Source organism: Tenrec ecaudatus, chromosome 2, assembly GCF_050624435.1.
Source record: "Tenrec ecaudatus isolate mTenEca1 chromosome 2, mTenEca1.hap1, whole genome shotgun sequence".
Lineage (NCBI taxonomy): Eukaryota > Metazoa > Chordata > Mammalia > Afrosoricida > Tenrecidae > Tenrec > Tenrec ecaudatus.
The window spans coordinates 46,007,104-46,031,994 of NC_134531.1; the positions used below are offsets into that span (position 1 = coordinate 46,007,104).

Genomic DNA, 24,891 nt, shown 5'->3' on the forward strand with positions numbered 1-24,891 from the left:
CCGTCAGAATACCTGTGAGGTACTCACCAGATATTTCCTGAACAGGAAAAATGGCAAGAACTGTGTTTCCATGATATCAACGTACAGCATTTATGTCAAAGTGGCACTAAAATCAAGATTGTTTATTGACCCCTGTAGTTGATGAGCCTTCCTTCAAACTCCTAAGTCAGGCCTGAGCCTCAGGCTGTAATGTAAGTTCCAAATCTGTTTCACTCTGAGGTTCCGACGCATCCTTTCTCCGTGCAAAGCTTCATTCAGCCTTCAGTAGGTTTATGGCCAATCTCGATTGAAAACTCCGCGTTAATAACCATTGCTTTGTTTTTCCTTCTCCATAGAACAATAAATCTATGTGGTATAACATTTCTTCTGCAAATTTGTGACCGATAAATTTTTCATATCATTGAGGATCTATTTTTCTCACTCCCCTCACACCGCGCACCTCAGCAGCTCCGTCGACATGGGGATTCAGCCCCAGCTGCATGGCTGCCGCCTCTGTCTCGGCCTCTGCCTCCGCCTCTGCCCTCTTCTAGGTTTCAAGTTGAAATTGGATTATTGGTTCTTATGACATGGCTCTGCTAAATGTTTCCCCTCCTGCAGAGGCCACTGAAGATCAGGGTGCTATAACAAAATGTGGAGAAGCAACCATGTGGAGCCCAGCTATCAGAAAAACAGTGACTGAGGTCTTAAGGACTTGTTTTAAAAACAAGTAGTCATCTATGTGAAATGTCAACTAAGTCCACGTGGAAGTAGCACACCAGTCTGTGTGATTCAAGGATTGTAAATAAAACCCAAATCTGAAGGAGGGAATGATAGCAGAGTATAAACTAATTAAACCCAGTTTGTTTGCAGACGGCTCTGGATGATAGTGGAGGCCCCAAATCCATTTTCAGTGTCCCCACATGGACTAAGTGTCCAGTGAATCCACTCTGACCACAGGCGAGGGATGTGATACCACCTACCAGATAGAGAGCATTGTGAAGTCAATTGTGGCAAATATAATTAGGTTAAAAGGCAATACCTTATTATGATATATCTCTTTTGACCTCTTTTCATTATTTACTTATTTATTAAATCATTTTCTTGGGGGCTTTTACAGTTCTTATCACAATCCATACAATGTTCATTGTGTCAATGAACATATGTTGTACACGTGTTGCCATCATCCTTTTCAAAACATTTTCTTTCTACTTGAGCCCTTGTTAACAGCTCATTCCCCCCTCCCCGACACTCATGAACCCTTGATAATTTACAACTTTTTTTTTCATGTCTTAACATCTGCCACTGTCTCTCGTCACACATTTTTCTATGGTCAACCCCCCTTGGAGGGGGTTATATGTAGATCATTTCAATCGGTTTCCCCTTGTTCCCCCCACCGTGCACTTCCCCTCCTGGTATCACTACTCTCATTATTGCTCCTGAGGGGTTTATTTGTCCTGGATGCCTTGTGTTGTGAGCCCTTACCTGTACCATATTCTGGTCTAGCCAGATTTGTAAGGTAGAATTGGGGTCACAATAATGGGGGTTGGGGGGTAGGAAGCTTTAAAGAGCTAGATGAACATAGGTTTCATCAGTGCTATATTGCCCTCTACTGGCTTATCCTTTTCTTGTGACCCTTCTGTTAGGGGAAGTCCAATTGTCTACAGATGGACTTTGGGTCACAGCTCCACACTCCCCCCATTCACATTGATGTGGGTTTTTTTTTGTTCTGGGTCTTTGATGCCTGATACCTTATCCCAACGACACCTCGTGATCACACAGGCTGGTGTGCTTCTTCATTGTGGGCTTTGTTACTTCTCAGCTAGATGGCCTTGCTTGTTTTATCTTCAAGCCTTTAAAACCCCAGATGCTATATCTTTTGATAGCCGGGCCCCATCAGCTTTCTTCGCCACAATTGCTTATGAAGACCCATTTTGTCTTCAGCAATCATGCCAGGGAAGGTGAACATCACAGAATGCCAGGTTATTAGAACACAGTGTTCCTGTGTTGAAGGAGTACTTGAGTAGGGACCCAATATCCGTCTGCTACTTTAATACTAAACCTATCAATATATGGACATAGATCTATTTCCCCATCGTCATATATAAATATAACTTACATTTGTACATGCCTGTATTTAGACCTCTATAGATGCCTTTCGACTCCTAGTTCTTTCATCTATTTCTTTTTACTTTCCTCTCGTCCCACTATCATGTTTGGACTTCATCCAGGTTTCAGTAATTCCTGTTAACTACATTGCCCTTGATCAAGCCCCACCACACATCTTTGCCCTCCTTGCCATTGATTTTAGATCACTTGTTGTTCCCTTGTCCCTGGGTTTGTTGACACCCCTTTTCCTTTCCCCCGCCTTCCCCTCTCCCCTGTCCCCCCGGAATTGTGGGTCCCATTATTTTCTCTTCCAGATTGCTTATCTTGTCTATCATATCTAGACACACTTGCAGAGACAATAATAAGCACCCAAACACGACAAGGCAACGCAAAACAACAAGAGAAAACAACAGCAACAGCAAAAATGAAAAGCCTACAGATAAATCAAGGTCTATTTGTTGTCCTTTAGGAGTATTTCCCAGTGTAGTCTGAAGGGGTGCCACGCCCTGGCTCCAAAGTCTATTTTTTATATTCCCCAGGGACTTCATTGCTCTGCTCCCCTTGCTGCTCTGTTGTATGCCCTTAGCGTTTTGCCCCCGTGTGGTGGGGTCAGATTGGGCACAGTGCCCGACTGTGTTTCCAGTGTTGTCCCTCATCGTGCTATGTTGACCTCTTTTTAAAGTGTATCAGTTTTTATTATTTCATGCTTTTCTACAGAAAATTATCTGATCTGTTGTGCCTTTGTTGTTGGATTTTTGTTGTTGTTAGCTTCCTGTTTGTGTTTTGTATAATCTTCTGTATATGAAGTCCAGGATAGATAAATCTATGCAGAGTAACAGGATGAATAATTAACAAGGGACATGGCCAGGGTAGTTTGGGCGGTAAAATGGGGAGCTAACAATAATGAGTAGGAAAAGAACATTTTCTGAATGTTATTGTGATAATTGTACAACTCTTAATATGATCCAAAGATTAGATTACATGATACGTGAAATATATAACAATAGCACCATTTCAAAAATATTTAAAAACAGAAAATAGTGTTAGCAAAGACTTTTATATATTTTGACAAGCTCTGAATTAAAGTAAAAAATCTATTTACATTACATAATTGCTGAAAGGAAGGACATATTTTTGCTATTTTCCTTGTTTCATTTTGTTGCTCAGCTGCTTCAACTGTCCTTTGTAGTGAACATTTTTACATGTGTTCCATGTACTTTCGAGGTATTGCGTTACTGGAAATTGTAATTACTGTGGATATTATAATTAATTCTGTAATCTATAACAGTTTAGTTCAGATAAATACCACTAAATGTTAACATATATATATATATTTCTGTACACCCCCCCTCACTTTACACTGCTCTTTTTAAAAGTCATATCTTGTTTTGTATGTCCATTAATATAGTTTCACAGATATTACATTATGTGATTGCCTTTTAAACCAAATTGGGGAAGAGGGAGGGTTACAAGCAAAGAATTAAATTTACAGTGTCCTTTATTTTTTTCTATGTAATTACCTTTCGCAGTGTTCTTTATATCTTTGTGTAGCTTTAACTTAAATGTGTACTGTTTGTTCATTTTAGCCTGAATGATCCTCCACCCTTTATCATTCCTTGCAGAATGCACTGGTTGTGAACATCTCTCCCGGGTTTATTCTGGAAACACCTTAATTTGTGTTCATTTTTTGAAAAATTATGCTACTGGAAATGGGATTATTTCCCCCAACAATTTTATTGGCAAGTAATTTACCTATCATATAATTCAATAGTTCAATCATTCAAGCATATCAAGGAGAAATGTAAAATCACCACCCCACATCAATTTTAGAACATTTTCCTGCCCCTTTGATTAGATCACCTTTAAGATGACTGATGCAATCAGTCTCTTCTGGTGCTCTCCGCCCTCTCCCGTCTTCATTATTTACTCCCGTAATTCCCCTCCCCTCCCTACCACGCCCCACCCCTGACTTCCCTATATGCCCCTATATCAATTATTAACTTTATGCATCCACTCCGGTGCCTCACAGCTGGGAGACTCAACAGAAAACAATAAAAAAAATTGTGCTAAGATGGTTAGGTTAAAAACGTAGTAGTATACAGTGTACATACCAAAATACAAATAATGCATAAGAAGAAAAAGACCCCCAACAATATTCAAACAATTAGGGAAGGAATTTCTGTCGCAGAACCAGTAAGCGATATTTACACCCAGACCAAATTCAGGTCACGTCAACTGCCCAGGTATGGAGTTTCATCCAGCATAATCAAGATTACAGGGATTTCTGTTTGATAGTAAGGCTGATCGAGACTCTTGCCTATAGCTAGCTAGAGTGGATATGCAGTGACTCAGTCTGACTAGATACTCTGCAGATGGGTTTGGGGGCTCCCACTGTTGCCCGGAGCACTCCACAAATTGTGTGCTCTTCATTTTCTCTGATGCTTTTCTCCTCACTGTATTCAAATTTTGTACATTTCATCTTTGGATCACACAAGCTGGTGTGCTTCTTCTGTGTGGATTGGTTCACACAAGCTGGTGTGCTTCTTCTGTGTGGACTTGTTGACTCCTCACTTAGATGGTTGCTTGCTTGAATACTAGACTGTAAGACCCAAGACACAATTTTGACTGATAGCCAGGCACCACACTTTGCTTTAGCACCCTTCTCTTCCATGATCATTTCATGAAGGTGACTATCGAGCAGGACCATGAAGTACTAATTGATTGTTCTGAACTTGAGACTACCATTCAGTGCAAGCCCAAATCAGGGAAATGAGATTCTTGTTCGCCGTTTTTCCCTTGTCATTTCACTTTCTTCTGATCTCTAAATTGTACTGAATTGAAATCAGCCGATAATCTTATCAACAGTTTCGTGTACCTGAACGTTTGCTTCTTTCTTATTGCTCTCAAGATTTGTTCTTCACTCCTGACCATGGAAAGTTTAACTACAATATGTCCAGGAACTCCTGGGTAATAATCTACTTGGAGTTCATTCTGATTCTTGTTTGTTTGATTTTTCATCAATTTTTACTTACTGTTCTTTCAGTTAGTTTTTGTGCCCCTTTCACTCGTCTCTTCTGAAATTCTCGTTATGCATATGTTGGGGTGCACACTGTGTGTGTGTGCCACAGGTCTTTTAGGATTAGTTTTTTGTTTTTGATTTTTCCTTTCTGTTTCTCATACTGGATAATCTATTGATCTATCATCAATTTCACTGGGTTTTTCTTTTGTGTGCTTGAATCTGCTATTGAAACCCTCGAGTAATTGTAATTAGAAAGAAATCTCAGCTATTTCACTGTGCAATGCCAGAATTTGGTTTATTTTTATAATTACTTTTTATTGGCAATGTTCATTCATGAGATATTGCTTTGATAGTGTCTTAGTTATGATTTCCCATTGTGCTTTCAACGTAATTAAAATATTTGATTTACATGTTTTCTCTAGTAAGCCTAATGGCTTCACTTTTGTTTCTTTGCATACTATGTACGTAAGCACACGCACACGCATATTTAATATTGTACTGTGCCAACCTTGAGAATTGGATTCCCTTCGCTTCCTAGGATTTGTTACTGATGTTGCTTATTGCCTTCTGTTTCTTTATTATTTCTCTAAATTATGTATATAAAGTGTGTGTTCATTGTTAAGTGTAGACACTGAACATGCTATTTAGTTAATAACTAATTATTGGACAGACTTCCTTAAAGCAACAGAAACCAAAAAAACCTCCAGAAGGAGGTTGGACCTTGCAGATGAAAATTGTGTATGTTGGGATATGCCGTCACACTCAGCCAGGCAATTCACAGCCCTTCCTTTGCCTTTAGATCCTACTTCTCGGAAGCTAATCCCTGAGCACAGTCATAACCATGGACATGTATGTGCCATTAAGATCCCAGGAGTGTCATAGTTTATATGTACATTTCACACACCAGTCTTTCTCACAGGTTTTTGATGAGTGCATTATTTGTCTCGGGTGTTATCTATGCCTCAGGCCACAACAGCTAAATGTTTACTCATAAATGGTTTAATCCTTGATACTGGTTTTAGTACTTGGTGAGCTATGAGACTGGTTTTAACTTGCCTTCCCGAGATCCACAAAATAAATAACTAGATGACAGTGTGTGTGTGTGTGAGATCTGCTGTTCTTCCTCTGTTACTGGGAGTTCAGGCTATTTCCAAGGATACCACTGAGCTTGAGGGTGGAGGAGAAGATTAGAATCATTTACAGTGTCAAAAATCTCACAGTTCTTACTGAGATCCATCTGTTGTTTTTCCTGAAGTTCACTGGGTTGCGATAAGCTTTTGGTTAATTTCCAGAATTGAGAAAAGGCAAAAGAGAGAGAGAGAGAGAGAGATGATTCTGGCAGTTTTTGTACAATTTTGTTATTGCTTTCATGGGAGTGAAGGGATGTCCATGTTTCTTATTCAGCAGTGTATGCTGACATCAATAACTAGTTAGTAGTTTTGAACAATCATTACATCTTATCACATCTAAAATTCTCTTTTTGAGCCTGAGAAAAATTAAAATGTAGATAAATAAGATAGTAATAGAATTACTATTTATTAGTGTTACCAATTGAAAGGAAATTATCTAATGCTCTGTCACATCCTCCGAAATAATTTGCACATGGCCTACTCGTTTGATTTTCACAAAATTTTTGTGGTTTAGTTCCATTTGTACCCATGATGATGCACAAAAAGATAATTAAGATTCACAGAAGTTAAACAAATTTTCCACCACCAACTAGTAAGCCTGAGAAGAATATGAGCTTTGAACTTCATTCTGACTTTCAAAATTATTTAAAATAAATGCATAAGATTTGTTTTATTGATTGAATTATGTGCCATGAAAATGTAGGTTGTAAATTCTAATCCTCTGCATATATTTATGTTCCCATTGGAGAATGGATTCTCTTTGTTTTGTTAATTAGGTATAATTAGTAGAGGGCGTTTCTTGCATTGGTTTCTTTTAAGATTAATGAAGCAGAAGAGAGATGGGGTAGTTATATACTGAGATGTACAGATCTCCAAGCAACCAAGAAGCAGAAACCGAAGGCACAAGGTCCATCCTCTGGAGCCAACAAATTGAACCTTCCCTAGAGTTGGCACCCTGAATTTGGAGTTCTAAGACTTCCAGGTCAGCCGTTCAAGCCCCCCAGCTTCACCACATGAGAAACATAAGGCTATCAGCTCACATAAAGATTTACAAAGCCTGCCATTTGCTATATGGGGTCACTATGAGTTGAAAGTGATTTATGGCTGTAACAGTGAGGAAATAAATGTTCCTTGATGCCACCTACATTCTCTTAGAGTAGCACTAGATACTAAGACAGCTTGAGAAATATAGGTATGCTGGATTCTGTGTTATATATTTTTAATAGAAATCAGTCTGCTTTCAGGAATAAATATGTGAAAAAACTCACAAAGCTTTTAGTTTAGGAAAAAATAATAGAAGACCTATGATATATATTCCCATTTAGAATCTACCAAGATTATTCAACATAATATTTAGGTTTTTATAGAGTGATAAATGTAAGGTTAATTTATAAATTTTTACCAAGAATTTAGTCAATCCTATTTCTAGTCGTAGTTGGACCACAAGTACGTGCATGCATGTGTGTGCATTGTGTGTCTAGGCAGAACCTTGGTAGCATAGTGGGTTACACAGAGAGCTACTAAACACAAGGTCAGTGGTTTGAACCCACGAGTGACTCCAGAGAAATATGAGACTTTCTGCTACATAAAAACTTAAAAGTCTTATAATCTCCCAGGGGCAGTTCTTCTCCAATTGGTTTGGGTTGTAGTCTTGAAAATAGAGAATCTGCAGAAATACAGTTGCTTCATCTTTAGAGCCTTATTCAAGTATTGTTGGTTGAATTTTTTATTGCAAAAACTTTCCCAAAGACAATATGTACCATGATAGATAAACCCCTCAGGGCCAACAATGAGAATAGAGATGTCAGATGGATAAGGGGAAGCTGGGGGGAGAAAGAGGGGAATTGATGACAGGATCAACATATAATCCCCTCCCAGGGGGGAGAACAACAGAAAAGTGGGTGAAGGGTGACAGAGGATGATGTAAGATATGAAAAAAATAATCTATAACTTATCAACGGTTCATGAGGGAAGGAGGGCAGGGGAAGGAGGGCAAAAAATAAGGAGTTAGTATCAAGGGCTCAAGTAGAAAGAAAATGCTTTGAAAACAATGATGATAACATGTACAAATGTACTTGACAATGGATGAATGTATTGATTGTTATGAGATGTAAGAGCCCCCAATAAAAGTATTTAATTTAAAAAATGACAGAAGGAGTTATAAACAAAAGAGTCACACAAAAATATGTAAGATTTGCATGATTTGGTCTTGTACAATGGATATATTGGTTTAGATCCAAAAATTTTGTATTTTTAATCTCTAAAACTCAACAACATATTTAAGAGAGTAACTTGTAGTATTTATATTTATCTCTTAGAATCTATTTCCAATCAAATTAAGGAATGTAATTCAGGAAGTGGATTTTTGTCTTAGTGTTATTTTGTTTAATATAACATTTTATTTCATTTGCTGTTGTTCAAGCGCACAAACCCTACAACAGATATAAGTAGTGCATGCATACTTTCGAACAACACACACCTCTTAATTTTGTGTCTTCTATTGTTTACTCGAAGAACTCCAGTTCTTTTTTACTTTTGTGAAACTGTTGAACTCCAGTTCTTTTTTATTTTTGTGAAACCGTTGAAGGCAAGCATGAAAGAATGGGACGAAATTGAGCTAAGTGGCATTCAGAGTTTTTAAATGGAAAATGTGTATTTACTAAGAATTTTTAGAGCGTATTTTTCCCACACTTCAAGGTTTATTCTCTTCAAAAATATCTAAAATAATTTTAATAGGACACATGTCTTTTTGGAACTTTTGACAAATGTTTTTAAAGCCCACATCCTACATTTTTGTCAGTTAAGTTCTCTCAGAGACAATTTTCTTCTGAAATAAAAATTAGTTTAATCAGCCTTTCCATATTGAATATGTTGACAGATTTTGCAATTTGATTTTTGAAAATGTGTGTGTGTGTGTGTGTGTGTGTGTGTGTGTATCCTCAGAAAAGAGAGAACCCTTTCTTCATCTCAGCTTACCTGTTTTGTTGTTATTCCATTCAAAATCATTGACTGTAACACCACCTGGCCGCCAGCATCTTCACAAATGTTCCTTTGTCCAAGTCCATTTCTTTAGGCCTCAATCCACCTCATTGATGGTAACAATTTCTTTTCCTTATGTACTCTTTGCCGATACCATAATTAAAATATCATGTTTGGTCTTAGGTATTGTCCAGTTTTTGTATGCAAATGAGGAGATTGAAAATACCATAGCTGTGTCAGGGGCGCCGCAATTATCTCTTATACACATGCGGGAGGGTTTCTGCAGTAGATTTGTTTGTTCTTTTGGCAACCCCGGGCATTTTCAGTATCCTTCGCCAGCACCAGCTATAATAAATTTCTGAAATATAAAAAGCATGTTATTACTCAGTTTATGTTTAAATATATTAGGTAAAATTTGACATCTTTAGGCTTTTTAATTTTTTATTTTTACATTTCCTAGATTCATTCTCTACAAATTCTGGCTGTGTCCTTTATTTAATTTTGTTTTTCCTTTCTTAATAACTGCATTGCTTTTTAAAGGACATGGTTCCTCTTCCCTTATTTCCCTGTCATTTCACTCGGAGACTTGGGTAAGCATGTCACAAACAGAAACGTCATAGAAACCTAATTTTCTGTTTTGTTCGAAGAGTTTGCAAATGTCGCTCCTCGGTTGGAGTCCTACATGCAACACTTTAGTCAGCATACAATTCACATTATTATCCGATTCTTAATTTGGCAATATAGTGTAGATTATCATCTAGGAATCAAACCAAATAAGTGATTCGGTTCCTACTGTAATCTGCAGTGTGCTCATGGACGTAGTAAGAGTTTCCTTGAAAACATTGATTGAGCTCCATCAAGTCTTTTTGGAGAGCAAGAAAACAGAGGACTGATCGCACAAAATGCCGGTTGTATCTACTTCAAAATTTTTAAGCAAAAATGGAATTAAAAGATAATGGAATTTTCCCACAAACTCTTTGAAGCCCATGTTTGTGTACATGCGTGGGTGGGTGTGCTTTAGTGCCTAACTTGTGTGGTTGGAAGAACTTTCTTTAAACTACTCTCTGTCACAGGTAGTTTCCTGATATTTTTGAAATTGGAAGAAAACTCTACTTGTAAAGCTGACAGGGGAAATATATTAATTCATTTTTCTAGCATGCTTTGTGGGCAAAGTCAACGAGAAATATTTGTGGTTCGTCAGGCTTTTTATCCACAAAGGACGTTCAGAATGGGACCCTAGTTCCCCTCTAGATAAGGGACTGGCCACGTTGCCCCCTGCAGTGAGCGAGCCTAGGAGAGAGTGAGCAATGGCAAGAACAAATACCTTTGTCCGCTGTGCGGCAGCGCCCCGGATTTCATCGTGTTAGGCTTCATCAGCTACCTAATGCACTGGAACGCTGGAGACGCGATCCATCAGAGGGGGACACCACGTTCGATTTCAAACACAGGAGCGCTTCCAAAGCAATTGCCCAGTGTATACCTCAGTGCAGTGTGCTTCAGCAGGATCTTGAAGGCAAGTCCTTGCCACAGAACCAGTCATTCAAGAACTGTGTAGCAAGGGCACCCGATCATCCTATTTGTCCCAAAGAAAAGTGCCTAGTAGGAAAGAGTTGAATTATTTTTGTAGGTTTGTTTCATTCAGCTTCTGTGTTTCACTTCGTGCTTTATTATGTCACCAGCGTGGGTACTTTGCAGTTGGTTAGGGCTACTTCTCTCTCGTGTTCAGTACTTTACAATACTTTGCCCTTCTTATTTCGTACTAGAGCATTCAGATTGCAAGTACATGGACTTAACTGAAACCTAATTTATTTTTATATTTGTTAGTGTCGTTTGGGGGGGAAAAGATGAGGCTCTCTGCTCCCGTAAAAATGCAGCCGCAGAAATCATGTCGAGCGTTGCTGTCAGTCAGAACCGGTGCCGTGGACTTGTTTCTGGGTTATATGGATATTTAGTTACTGCGTTGGAATATTAGCGAGAGCCTCTTTATTACTTGTTTCTAATTCTTACAAATTGGGCTTTCTATTTCTTATGTGGAATGTCGAAATTTTAATGTCATAATTAATTAGATGAGACAAGTGTGCTTACTTCCTCCCTTTTGTTTTGTAGCCGACGGTATGCGAACGAGAGCTGTGCGTGTTCGCGTTCCAAACTCTGGGAGTGATGAATGAAGCCGCTGATGAAATAGCAACAGGGGCTCAGGTGGTAACACGTGACGTTAATTATGTCTTCTTTTGATTTGAAAGATGTGTTCCAGTTCATTAATTTTTCTCTCTGCTACTTTTGGGGAAACTTTTAATAACTTGCTGTTATGTTAAAAAACAGATTGGCATTTGATGATTTTTTTAGATAAAAACTAAATTTTGCCAGGAGGTGAAATTACGCCAGCTTTCTATTGATTAAAGCATAATTGATATTCTTTCTTATATGGGGGGAGTTAAATGACTAAAACCCTCACACCTGCTTTATGTGACATCTATTTTACATTTAAAACTTACATTGCCATAAAATGTAAGCCAATTTATTATAGACGCTTAAGTGGAAAGATAATGGGTAGAACCTATAATAAAGAGAGCTTTCGATTTAGAATCACAGAGTTTATGACATAGAGAACAATATAAAAACAAACAACTTGGAAGTAGGAGAAGCATTTTATGGTTTTGGAAAGAAAAAAATGGAATGATGCCAACACTTTTGTACTTTTTGTCAATTCTTTATATAAATCAAAAATTTATAAATAAAAACTTCAATTAGTTTTTCCCCACTTATGGAACGTGATCAAACTATTACTTTATTTATTTATTTGGGCACATTTATAAATTTTATTTTATTTTTATTTTGTTTTTCCATTTTAATTGAGGGCTCTTACAACTCTTGTTACAAACCGTACATCAATTGTATCCGACATATTCGCACATACATTCCGTCATTCTTTTATTGGCATTGACTTTCCATTGAGCCCAGGGATCAGCTCCTCCTTTTTTCCCTCCCCGCTCCCCCCTCCTCCCACAAACCCTCGTGGCTCCCTGATAGATTGTAGATTGTTAATTATGTTCAAATCTCACGCCGACCCGCTGTCTCCCTTTCCCTCTGGTTTCTGTTGTTCTTCCCCTGGATGAGGGTGTGTGGTTATGTGCTATTCATTGCGATCGGTGCCTCCCTCCCTCCCCACTCCCCCCTCCCACTTCCTCCTAACCTTTTGGTATCTCTATTCCAATTCCTTTTCCTGGGTTCCATGCGTTATGAGTTTTATATCTTGCCTATACGTATGTACATGCTCCCATCTAGTCTAGATTGGGAGGCGGCACTAAGGTCATGATAGCAGGGGTGAGGAGACCTCCAGGGAACAGAGGTATATTGCATGACCCATTAGCGTTCTACTGCACCTTGATTGACTCATCCCCTCCCTGTGACCCCTCTGTGGGGGGATGCCCCATTGTCTGTAAATTAACTGTACTTCTGAAAAAATCATTTTATTAGGAGCTCATGCAATTCTTATCACAATCCATACATACATCAATGGTGTCAAGCACATTTGTACATTTGTTGCCCTCATCATTCTCAAAACATTTGCTCTCCACTTAAGCCCCTCGCATCAGCTCCTCATTTTTCCCCTCCCTCCCACTCCCATCTCCCTCATGAACCCTTGATAATCTATAAATTATTATTTTGTCATATCTCACACTCTCCTACGTCTTCCTTCACCCACTTGTCTGTTGTCCATCCCACAGAGAGGAGATCACATGTAGATCCTTGTAACCGGTTCCCCTTTTCCAACCCACTCACTCTCTACCCTCCCGGTATTGCCACTCTCACCACTGGTCCCGAAGGGATCATCTGCCCTGGATTTCCTGTGGATAAACTGCTACTTCATAAGAATAAACAAGATAAAAGTTCTATGAAAATTCTGCCAAAATATGTTAATTAAGTTAGTCCCCGCCTACCCCCACCCCAAAACTCTGCTGCCATCGAGTCTGTTCCCACTCTAGGCGTCCTTAGAGTAGGGAGGAGAATGGGCTTTTCTGATACCTAACAAGAGCAGACCAACTGCATAGAAAAACATGCAGTGCTATAGTATTTTACCAAAGTAGTATTTGCAGCAACAGAATGGCAAACCAGTAATCACCCCCCAAATCAATCAAGGTGTAAATGCATGTAATTTGAGATGAAGAAGACAACATGTTACTTCATTTGAGGCAGTGAATTCTGTTCTGAGTGAGATGGGAACAAACAACCTGTAGCATTAAGGGGAATTTATGTTTGCTTATTACTCTATGACATATCCTGAAAGAGATTCCATATTAAATATTTAAAAATAGAGTAAAATGAGTGATGTAGGAATAAATCAAAAGTCAAATATGAACAGGGCTGAGTCGATCCACATTTTACATTTATTTTATTAAAAATGGTGAACAATATCCAACTCTCAAGAAGTTTATTTTGAAACAAAAGTAATTTCTTTTAAATCATTTTATTGGGATCTCATACAGCTCTTATCACAATCCATACATGCATCTATTGTGTCAATCACATTTGTACATATGGTGCCATCATTTTCAGAATATTTTCTTTCTACTTGAGTCCTTGGTATCAGCTAATTTCTACCCCACTCTACCTCCTTCATGAACATTTGATAATTTATAATTTTTTATTATTTTTTCATGTCTTACACTGACCGATGTCTCCCTTCACCCACTTTTCTGTTGTCTGTCCCCCTGGGAGAGGTTTCTATGTAGATTATTGTGTCCAGTTCCTCCTTTCTCCCCCCACCTTTACCTTCCCCTCCTGGTATCACTGTTCTCATTATTGGTCCTAAGGGGTTTATCTGTCCTGGATTCCCTGTGTTTCCATCTCTTATCTGTACCACTGTACCTGCTCTGGTCTAGCCGGGTTTGTAAGGTAGAATTGGGAATTGGGGTCATGATAGTACGGGAGAGAGGGAGCATTAAAAAACTAGAGGAAAGTTATGTTTAATTGGAGCTATACTGCACCCTGGCTGGCTGGTCCCTTCCTTGTGACCCTTCTGTGAGGGGATGTCCAGTTTTCTACAGATGGGTTTTGGGTCTCCACTTCACACTCCCCATCATTCACATTATTAATATGATTTATTTTTACAAAAGTAATTATTTATAGAGCTCATAAAAATTGAGATGAAAATCAGAAGGGATTGAGAATTTGAATACACAATTCATAAAGTTGGATAAATAATAAAGAAACATGATAAAGTGCCTTGCCTCCCCAAAATTAAAAAAAGATGCTAAATATTAAAATATTTACTAGAACCTCAATTAAAAGTTTATAGAGATGGTTGTGAAAAACAATCATACAGCAGACCAAACCAAAACCTAAACTCAATGCTGTCCGGTCAGTGCCAACTCCTTGCAAGGCTGTGGGACGGGGTAGAACCGCTGCTGTGGGTTTCTGAGACGTAACTATTAACGGACAAAGAAGGTCTCAGCTTTTGCCCTCAGCATGGCTGGTGGTTTCAAACTGCTGACCTTCCAGTTCATCACCTAATGCCGCCAGGGCTCCTTATACTACAGACATAAGTTAATTATTTTTTCAACCAATGTTGAAGACTAACCAGTATTAATACTAGATGAAAGTAAAATGACTAATTAATAGAGTCATCCCTCGCTATCGATATCCCATAAAATAGTTATTTCCCTGATTAAATGAACTGTGTTGTTTCCACTTGATGAAATCTTCAGGTTGATACTTGTGCTAATACACAGTTACTTATACTTGGAAAGTACTTGCTAGCAGAACACTGGCCACATGATTACTGGTGGAGAAAAATCACCCTGTCGTTACATAGTTTGAAATTGCTTCCTGGATGACAGTGGTTGGTGAAGTGACATTTTTCCCTAAGAAACCATATACGTCTACGTGTATATTTGTGCATGTATCTATATTGGGCTGCTGTTAGCAATTTAAAAAATCCCACCAAACGCTCCGCGGGAGAAAGGTGAGGTTTTCTGCCCCTGCCAAGATTTATAGCCTAAACACCTGACATGGGGTTCCCGTGAGTGGAGCTAAGTTGATGGCAGTGAGTCTGACTTGGTTCTGTGAACACGAGTGGGCTGACCTCTGCGCTGCTAGCCACAGGTCAGTGTTCGAATCCACTGGTCACTTGGCGGGAGAAAGAGGAAAAGTTTCCGTTTTCAGAAGCCTCAACGTGGCAGTTCAGAAGTGACCCGACCGGCTCTGAGATTTTAGTTTTAGCGCACTTACACATTACTGTTCAAGTGGTATACTTAAATATTGTTCATTTTATTGGATATAAGTTATCCCTCAAATATTTTTTCAATAGGAAACAGTTTAAGACCCCGAAATAGGAAATTATTGAAGAAGAGAAAAAATGAAGAGTCTGCTAGTAGCTTGGTGATAGAGTAATCATCTTTCATCTTTTGCAAACTACTACAAATACATATTAAAAAATAATTGTTTTTTAAATATATAGTAAAGTATGTGTAAAACACATGTGTGCGCTGAAATCAGTCCATCTAGTGATTCAACTCTAAAAGGAATCTACAGAGATCAGGGAATTTTGTGATTCTGTTCCAAAAGGGAATATTTCTTTTACTGCTTTTATTCTGCCTATATATTTGGTCATATTCCTAAATGTTACCTAGAAACTAATTATTTTATTCTAAAATATATACATAGATATTATCAAAAATATATCTGAACCACATTCACTGTGTCAGTTTTAGTGTTTCCTGAGGGAGCCATGTGGGTAGCTCTGTCTATGCACTTGAAGCATGCTATTTATAGACCTGAGGCCCTAGAGCTTATAGGAGGTCACTGGAAATTGTGGATGCTGTCATGGGGCGTTTGGGAATATGCACACAGTACTGAGCTCTGCTGTCAGTCGGCTAAATGCCCTTTTTGGAGGATCCTACAAAAACATTGTTCACTCTCCCTGTGTGGTTGTTCTTTTTTAATACTTGTTTAGAAACTTGCTAAAAATAGCTTTCCTTCCCTGGATTAGACCTGTGTTCAGACTCTAGATTTGGTCGTTCAGTGAGTTCTCTCCTGAATTTCTATGCATTGAGACATAATCTGTTTTCCTGAGTCAGTTGCCTGGAGACTGGGGACGAATACTGACTTGGTAATAATCGCCCTCTGAACGATGCTTTAAACTCTGCAAAGCAATCAGTCCTAGGGGAATGTGGAAGTAAAGCCATTGGGCTTAGTCGTTCAGTGATCATTCATGACTTCTGGCGAAGAGCAGGAGCAGTACAGCAACACCTAGAAACATGCTGCTATTAGATCTGGCCACACTCATTTCCTCCGTGTTTCCTTTCTTTTTTCACCTGGAATACCCTGGCCCTGACAATCCCACCTCCCCATCACCCCCTTACATTCCGGAGTCTGTGAACATTTCGGCTCCTCAGAGGTCTCCCTCAGTCACTCTTAGTAAAACAGTGCTTGAAGCCACCTAAGGATGCAATGCCAGCCTTCTTTGGCATTTAATGCAGCTAGAAATCCTAGGTAAGCATATCTTCCTGGAAGCGATTTTTATTATGCGTCTTCAACAGGATGCAGACTCAATGAGAGCGGGGACTTTCCTCTCTTGCTCTGTAACCACAGGGCCTAGAAGAAAATTAGCATATATGTGCCCATGACAAAAGTCATACTAGGGCCTGGGTAATTGTAGACAGGACATCTTCAGTGTTTTTAAATTGTGGTCAATTTCATCTAAAGTCATGAATTACAGATGGGGAAGACGTAGCAGTCTTGAGAGAGAAACAGTGGGACAGTAGTTGATGCAACCTGGTGAATGGTGACTATTTCTTGTGTGCTTTTCAAGGTGGTGGACCTTCTAGTATCCATGTGCAGATCTGCATTGGAATCTCCTAGGAAAGTTGTCATTTTCGAGCCATATCCTTCTGTAGTAGATCCTAATGATCCTCAGATGCTGGCCTTCAACCCCAGGGTAAGGAATGATCCAAACACATCAAACGTCCTTTAGGTATTTTTCTGCTTGGGTCTGTTTTTCTCTTCTTTTGGTCTGACTCTCTACCTCAGCAACCACACCTGTGACCCCGCCTGGACTCTGCATGCCACGTAGTCATTATGACTTGTTTTTAGCAAGCTTTATTTGCACCAACCTTCAGTCTTTGACACCAACCCAACACTGCCCTGCTCCTATTCTCTGTTAAAATCATTTGCAGAACTTTATTCTCATGAAGCCAGGCCCAATCTCTTCAAATTCCGATCTGGCCACATCCCATCCTCCTGACAAGTAGGCAGGGGCCCATATCCAATTGTTTTGTATGGTGGTCAACAGGATTATTTTCATTTTGTTGTCTATTTTTGGTCGTCTGCTTTTCGTGACCTCATTGTAATTTGAAGGAGCCTCAGTCACGGAGGCCCTCCGTCCTTCTTAATGTGCATGTCTTGCCCCTTTGCTTCACGGCCACCCCACCCCCATAGTTAGCTGAACAAAGTGAAAGTTGAATTGGCCATCAACTGGCACTTCAGAAGAAAGCAATTTTATGAATGATCATGGAGAGTAAACAAATTCCGTGTGGAATAGCGGGCATCTGAAATTGTGCCAATGCTAAGTGGCCTTGGTGCAGGCTGACAACTATAGCCACGTTACCTACGTAAAACGTTCTTGGGAAAACTTGCCTTCGTGACGTGCATACGTGCACGTGATTCCACTTAGAAACCAGCCAGATTCCACTTGCCCATTTGTCAGGCATGCTCCTCTGCTAACAGTCTGCCCATTGAGAGAAAAATGAAAGCAAAATGAAATCGTGTGATTTAGTGTTTTTTTCATAATTCAGTATGTTTATTTTATTCGCCGTGTCTTGGGATTTATGAGAGGAACGTGGGAATGAGGAGCTTGCTGTCTACTTTGCATTGGCAGCTCTATTTCCCCTGCCTTGGCTGGACCAGTTTGTCCCCGCAGGGTTTTCCCTTCTCCTCCTCCTGACGTAGGTGTGCGTCCTCTGTCCTGGAGCCCTCTTTACCAGTCTCCCATTGTACGCACACAAAAGAGGCATCACTTTCAAGTCTCCTGCGATGGAAATTCATTTATAGATTATCTGAGGATACTCAGACCTTCAACTGTCTATAAATAAACACCTTTTTCCCGTATTCCAAACAGAAGAAGAACTATGACCGCGTAATGAAAGCATTGGACAGCATAACGTCTATTCGGGAGATGACACAAGTAAGTACATCACTTCTGGTCTTTTACCATGCAGTTTCACTTGAGGGAAAGCATATTTTAAAGACGACTGGGGGTGCTGGCCCTGTAGCACAAGTTCTATTTTTATTATGTCACATGGGCATGAAATTTATAAAGCTGCTCTATGGAAATGTTTTAATTTTATGCTACTGTGACTTTTGGAAAATGAATTTATCATTGTAATCGTGATGCTCTGTTCTCAAAGTCAGCAGAAGCCTTGAGCATTTGAGAATAAGTCAGGGGCTATTTGGTTTGAGAGAGAGCAAAGCTTACCATCTTCCTCAAAAGTTTACATGACTAATGGCCGTAATTTCAAGACGTCATTTTAAAGTTAGAATAAGAACGAAAATGTTCTATAAAATGCAGATGTTACATATGTATTTTTGATAGAACACAGACTCTCAAAACATGGAAGTCCCCAAATCCCTTGAGTTGGCGAGTCTGCATTTTATCCATTAGTGAGGGCTGTGGGGGAAAGGTTGACAAGTAAGGATGAGGACTCTGATGATGGAAGAGCAGAACATCACTGGGCCGTCATCCCGTCCAGCATGTGAAACATGCGATGGAATTATGGGAGACTTTCCATCGCAGCACATGGAGACATTGTAAGCAGAGATTAGTAAGTGTCCATTAAAAATTGACATTACCGTAGGTTGTGTGTGTTGTATGTGGTGGTCTCAGGATATGCCCTATTCCTAGAGATACTGGGGGTCTTATAAGAAGTACTATCCTTTCTCTGCAGAAGTGAATCGGGGAAACCTTTGTCCCGAGGACCCACAAAGCTCCCGCTCCCCTCCCCGTCTACCTTGTCATCTCCAGCTCACTCTCATCCAACGCCAAAGGCCCTCCTTTCTTAAGTATAGAACACTCAACCCCACCCAGCGCCCACCCCCCCCTCACCCTGATAAATCGATGTAGAGAAGGCATCTCGTTTTAGTTCTTAGCCAAAAAAAAAAAAAATCCATCTCTGCTTGTGTCTTTGAACACAGTGCTCCAGAAGCACACTTCTCAGTTCTCCTCGCGGCACACCTGTGCTCTTCTGACCCATGTCACACTCACTGTCCCAGCCCCAACTCTTGTCCCTGACATTTCTTACCGCTGTGACGCTGGTGCCTGCTTCTCAGCCTCTTTTGAAAGCTTGCTCTACAGGGAGCATGCCTCTGACACCCAACTAGCCTTATCAAGGGCAATGAAGAGGGACACATTTCTTTACATAATTAATCAGTTCCTAAATATTTAAAATATCCATGTAGTCATCAGATAGTATTAGCACCTCCAAATTTTCAACAATGGTAAAAACAAGAAGAAACTTCCATTCAAAGGACACATTTTCTTGCTTAAAACCCACCATTCCACCTGAATGGTGTTCCATGCTCACACCTTTTGGGATCCTTTGAGTGGTTTTCCTTGTAGCGATTATTACTGATATGCCAAGAAGACACTCAAGTGCAGTTGCACCGGAGGAGGGGGACAGTACCTACTGCAGTGCTATGCAGAAAGTTAGGCTATTTCTAGTGATGAAAAACTCTGCGTTCAGTGTATTTATGCTACACCCTAAACCCCTGATCATTTGTGGTTTTATAAATAGCTACAGACTCAAACTCTGGGATACGCACTCTGCCAAAATTGCTCTCCATAAAATTCTGGGTCATGTATAAACTATTTTAATAGACAATGTAGAAGATTGAGCATCAGCCTAGAAAGTTAGAGACCAACGTTACATAACTGGCTCATCAATGATGTTCCTCTGACCTTGGGCAAGTTTGCTAAATTGTTTGATTCCTCATGGTTTTTTCTGTCGAGATGAAAAAAGTCACCCAGCGTCCTCTTTCACTCAATACTTCATAGGACGGTTTTGGGGTTCCATTACATCAAAGTCTATACAATTCCGCAAATAAGGAGTTTTATCCCATCTCCTATTTTCTCGAATATACTGCCCTGTGGATAAACCTGCACTGTCACAGAGGTGGCAATGGTTCATTGCCTGCGTCAATTCTTCATAGAGAAGAGTTATTTTTGTCCAATTTTCTCATGTAGAAATGTACACCTATGTAAATAGCCTTGTATTTGCAAATAAGTAACTATCACACATTTTATTTTAATACTGATCAGAAGTTTAGAAAGTGGTAATCTTGAGGGGAAACGACTAAGGCAGTTGTGGTTGTTCTCATGTCAAAGCTGCAAATTTTCATGTTTCAGTAGACCAATAAGCATGCTATTAAGCCTGACATTTCTTTTGCATATACAGGAAATAAAATAGATTTTAAAATGGATTTTTAATTCAAATCAAGAAGTATAATGGCTTTTTTCCCCCAGGCACCATATCTGGAAATCAAGAAGCAGATGGATAAACAAGATCCCCTTGCTCATCCCCTACTGCAATGGTATAAATTTCTAGTTTTTCTCTAATGAAAGCAGAGCACAGTTTTCTGCTGCCTGCTCTAAGAAAAAAAACAAAAAGCCTATTTTACAATACCTTCCATGCTAGTTCTTCCACATGCTTCTGAGGCCTGGACATTTTATAATCTAGGACTCTTTAATGACTCCCGTTTAATTAGAACTTGTATATCAAACGAGGGAGAAGATGCTATCACATGAACTGTGTGCATAGACCATGCAGTACAGTCTGTTTTGACAGCAATGTGTCTCCAAGTTTAAAATACGTGACTAACTGGCTTAGGTGGTGTTTTGGTTCATTTCATTTTCTAGTTAAATGAGTTCTAAGTGGGAAAATTCATTGTTTCAACCCTTATGAATGAAATCTTATCAAAATTGCCCATTTTACCTTATTAACAAGAACAGAGCCAACTTAATGAAGTCTAGCACAGATTGAAGATGGAGGAATAGACTGATAATAGGAGGGGGGACTTGGGAACTCACCTTTCTATCAGCTCTACTTCCAATAATTCATCCTCTTACGTCCCTTTTGCAAACTGAAGACAATAGTAGCTACTGAACTGCCATATACCAGCTTCACAAGCATGTCTCTTAGAAACCACTTGGAGAACTCTCGAAGGCAATGGCATTGACCACCCTGCTGTGGAGTGATACAGATAGATGACTAGCCTAGATGGCTGCTTACTCCATGTCACAAACAGAAAGTTGTTTTAAAAGATGAGAAGATGAGCCAAGAAAAAGGCGTCTGACTCCCTCAAGATTCTGCTTCCTGAGCACTGGTTAGTCAGAAGTCGCAGGACACACTCTGAAATGGAGGGGGTAGAGGCCTTCTGTTGTAGGAGCTTTGATGCCTCTCCAGGATTCTTAAAATTAACAAAAATAACACTTTAGTTCTTATTTTACCGATTCAAATTCTTGCAAGCGGCCATATTCAAAATGAGAGGTAAAACTCTCCAATATCTAATCTGCTAATTTCCTGTTTTGTTTCTCTATTGTTAAACCTGGCTTTTAACTTTGACTTACTGTGATTATTTCCCTCAGCTGTATAGTTGCTCTTCTTCCAGTAGGAAAACATTTACCAAAATATTTTACAGTTTTCCTTAGCATTGAAAAGCACAGAGTGTTCCACGTTTTCATATACTGGAACTTTAATTTTGTTTTTCAGCCTCAGCATTTGTGTTGAATAATAATAATTTGCATACACTGTATATACAACCAAAAGATGTCTTCAAATATTACAAGAATAAAAATCTTCATAAGAATGTGTTCTAAATTAGGCAGTGTTGGATACATTAGTCAGTGCCCAAAACCTGTATTTAGATTCGTTTCATTTGAAAGTATATTCATTTGGACAGTATTTGGGGACTTAGTGATTATTAAGAATGATTATTTTTCTTAAACCTTAAGGGTTTCAGCAGATTTCCGTGTTTCTCAGATTAAAAGACTTTCTTCTTGTTTGTGTTTTTTGTTGTTGGGGAAACTCTTAAATTCTCTCAGGAAAACAACGAAGTCTGAGATTAAACAGACTACTGACAGTATTTCATTTATGAAATAGCAAAAATAAGCTTCAATCACTTTCCAACTAAGAAAACAAACTTTAAAACTATCTGGCATATCTTTGTGACTGGCGGATTATTTTCATTTCAGGGTTATCTCGAGTAACAGGTCGCATATTGTGAAGCTCCCAGTGAACAGGGTAAGTTGGTTTTTTCGCCTCCACAAAAGAACAGTTAGACGTGGAGAGTACTGATCCGTTCAGGGAACGGACTCGGTGCTTTTTTTTAGTGAGCCGCTCCTCCGGATATTTGGTAGACAGAGCTACACAAGTCCAATTCTCGGTGTGAAATTGCCATTTGTGCAGCAGCTCTAGACCTTGCCAACAGATTCAGTTCAAATTCATGCTGCTGCCCCTTGAGGAAATAACAGAGTCAGTATGAGAGCAGTTAGTGATCCCACAAGTGATAGAAAGTATGTTATTTGGAGAGGGACCAGGAGAAATTTAGTATAGCTTTGTCGTGATTCGTTTCATTTTTGCCCATCTCTATTTCAATATCTGAGAAGATAATGTCTTCAGATACCTACTTATCAGCTTACGAAGCTTCTGTTTTAAAAAATGGGATTCTCAGGTCAGTTCTCCTCACGATCTAAGGGCAGTATCTAAATTGTGACACCCCAAGTATTGCATGATTACTGAGAAGTGAATGGATGTTTCAAAGCAAGTCTGTTCCCAGTTGACGGGAAGGGAAATCATTAGGAAATTTCTTCTAGCAACTATTCCGGAGAGTTCTCTTTTAATTTCTTTCCCTAACCAATGAGAAACTGCTAATTGAACATACCCAATTTCTAGTTTTATAAATATATGCAACTAAAGCTTAATGATGATCTTTTTTTTAAATTTTAAAACCTTGAGCCAGACATTCTATTTTGCTCAGCCAACTTCTAACATTTCCTCAGTTGAGTAGTTAGTGTATACTTCAGGAATTCAGTAATAAAAACTCAAAAAGAAGTGTAATTATGAGGGCAGTTCTGCTTGAATGTGATTACATACTCGATTCTAGAACTAAATATAAATTACTTTGGGTTGTCTGTGTTTTTGTTTGCTTGTTTTCAATTTTTGTGAATTGTACTACTGACATTGACATTGGCCTAACATTACTATGGATCATTCTTAAAGCAGTCAAATTTGACATTGTAATCAGCCTGATGATCTGTTAAACTTGACATGTTTTCAATCTTCCTTATTTTAACCCACAGCAATTGAAATTTATGCACACTCCGCATCAATTCCTTCTTCTCAGCAGCCCACCAGCCAAAGAATCCAATTTTCGAGCTGCTAAAAAACTCTTTGGAAGTACCTTTGCATTTCAGTGAGTATGGCTTCCTGCTAGGGGACTAGGTCCCTGGGGATGTGGAGGGAGTACGTGACAATGAGTGCTGACCAGTCAATGACCCAATTCTTAGAAACTCCGAGCTTTCAGAAGGCATCAGGACTTAATAGATTTTAGACCATGACCACTTTGAAAGATCACTGATTTCCTAGTTTCACTTGTTCCCCTTTCTTAGTGGCTCCCACATTGAAAACTGGCACTCCATCCTGCGGAACGGTTTGGTTGTTGCTTCAAATACAAGACTGCAGGTAAGTTTTCCCCATGCTTGAGCAAGACTTCAATTATTCTTCAGGGTTGCCACTTGGCCCTTGGTCCTGGTGTTGCATGTTCACGTCCCCAGATGGGGAGAACATGACATGCCTTTGAAAATGTCGCGGAATGCCCAATAAGCAGAAGTACCCTTTTGACCTTACACAACATAGGATTGAATTTGAAAAGAAAGCCAATTTAACCAGGAAAAAGGAAACGCTTAATCATAGGAGAAACAGTCAAGTCTACTTTGAACCTAAGTAGAACAAAGTGCGTCCTGTACAAAGTTCAGCTGTCTAAGTGTTCTATGGGTCACTCCAGTGCTAATGTATTGAGTACTGCCTGCCCTGGTGGGAAAGCGCAGGGTTAAACTTTAGGCTGCTATCCACGAGGTCAGCAGTGCGACTCCACCAGCTGCTGGGAGAGAGGAATCTGAGGCCGTCTGCGTCTGCTCCCATAAAGACGCTTTCTGAGATTCTCAGAAAGCCTGTAAAGAGCAAGCCCCTTCGGTCCTCACAAGGTCACAGTGCTCACACTTTGGGGATGGTGCCTTCGTGTGAATACTGCCAGAGAGGAAAAAAAGAAACAAACGAATTGGATGCCATAGAGCTATCCACCTGTATCAACCTGGTTTTCTGTCTTCAAAGGAGGACCTGGTGTTAGAAGCGTCTCATGGGTGCACTTCTCATTTTTACTTAGATTCTTTATATCTGGTGTTTCTTGTCACTCCAGGGAGCTGGTTTTACTATGGCAGTATGTGATGGTCATCCTAAGCAGCTGCACGGCTATTGTAAGGTGCCATCAAGTCAGTTCTGACTCATTGCAACAGAACAAAACACAGCCCAGTCCTGTGCTGTCCTCAGGATTGTTCTTATGTTTGAAACACCTCGTTGCAGCGACCTTGTCAATCCATGTCTGGGCGTCAGTCCGCCTCTCTACTCT

At 39.6% G+C, this 24,891-nt stretch overlaps 1 protein-coding gene across 2 annotated transcripts in view; it reads left to right on the plus strand.

The window, feature by feature from the left end:
• PARP8 (poly(ADP-ribose) polymerase family member 8) overlaps positions 1–24,891 on the plus strand; it is a 202,942-nt gene that overhangs the window by 156,587 nt on the left and 21,464 nt on the right. For both annotated transcript variants that reach the window (XM_075541019.1, XM_075541018.1), the window contains exons 16-22: positions 11,320–11,412; positions 17,027–17,152; positions 18,332–18,397; positions 20,732–20,799; positions 22,460–22,508; positions 23,567–23,679; positions 23,876–23,948. In XM_075541019.1, the coding sequence (XP_075397134.1) occupies positions 11,320–11,412; positions 17,027–17,152; positions 18,332–18,397; positions 20,732–20,799; positions 22,460–22,508; positions 23,567–23,679; positions 23,876–23,948 (588 nt within the window). The remainder of the gene's footprint in view (positions 1–11,319; positions 11,413–17,026; positions 17,153–18,331; positions 18,398–20,731; positions 20,800–22,459; positions 22,509–23,566; positions 23,680–23,875; positions 23,949–24,891) is intronic.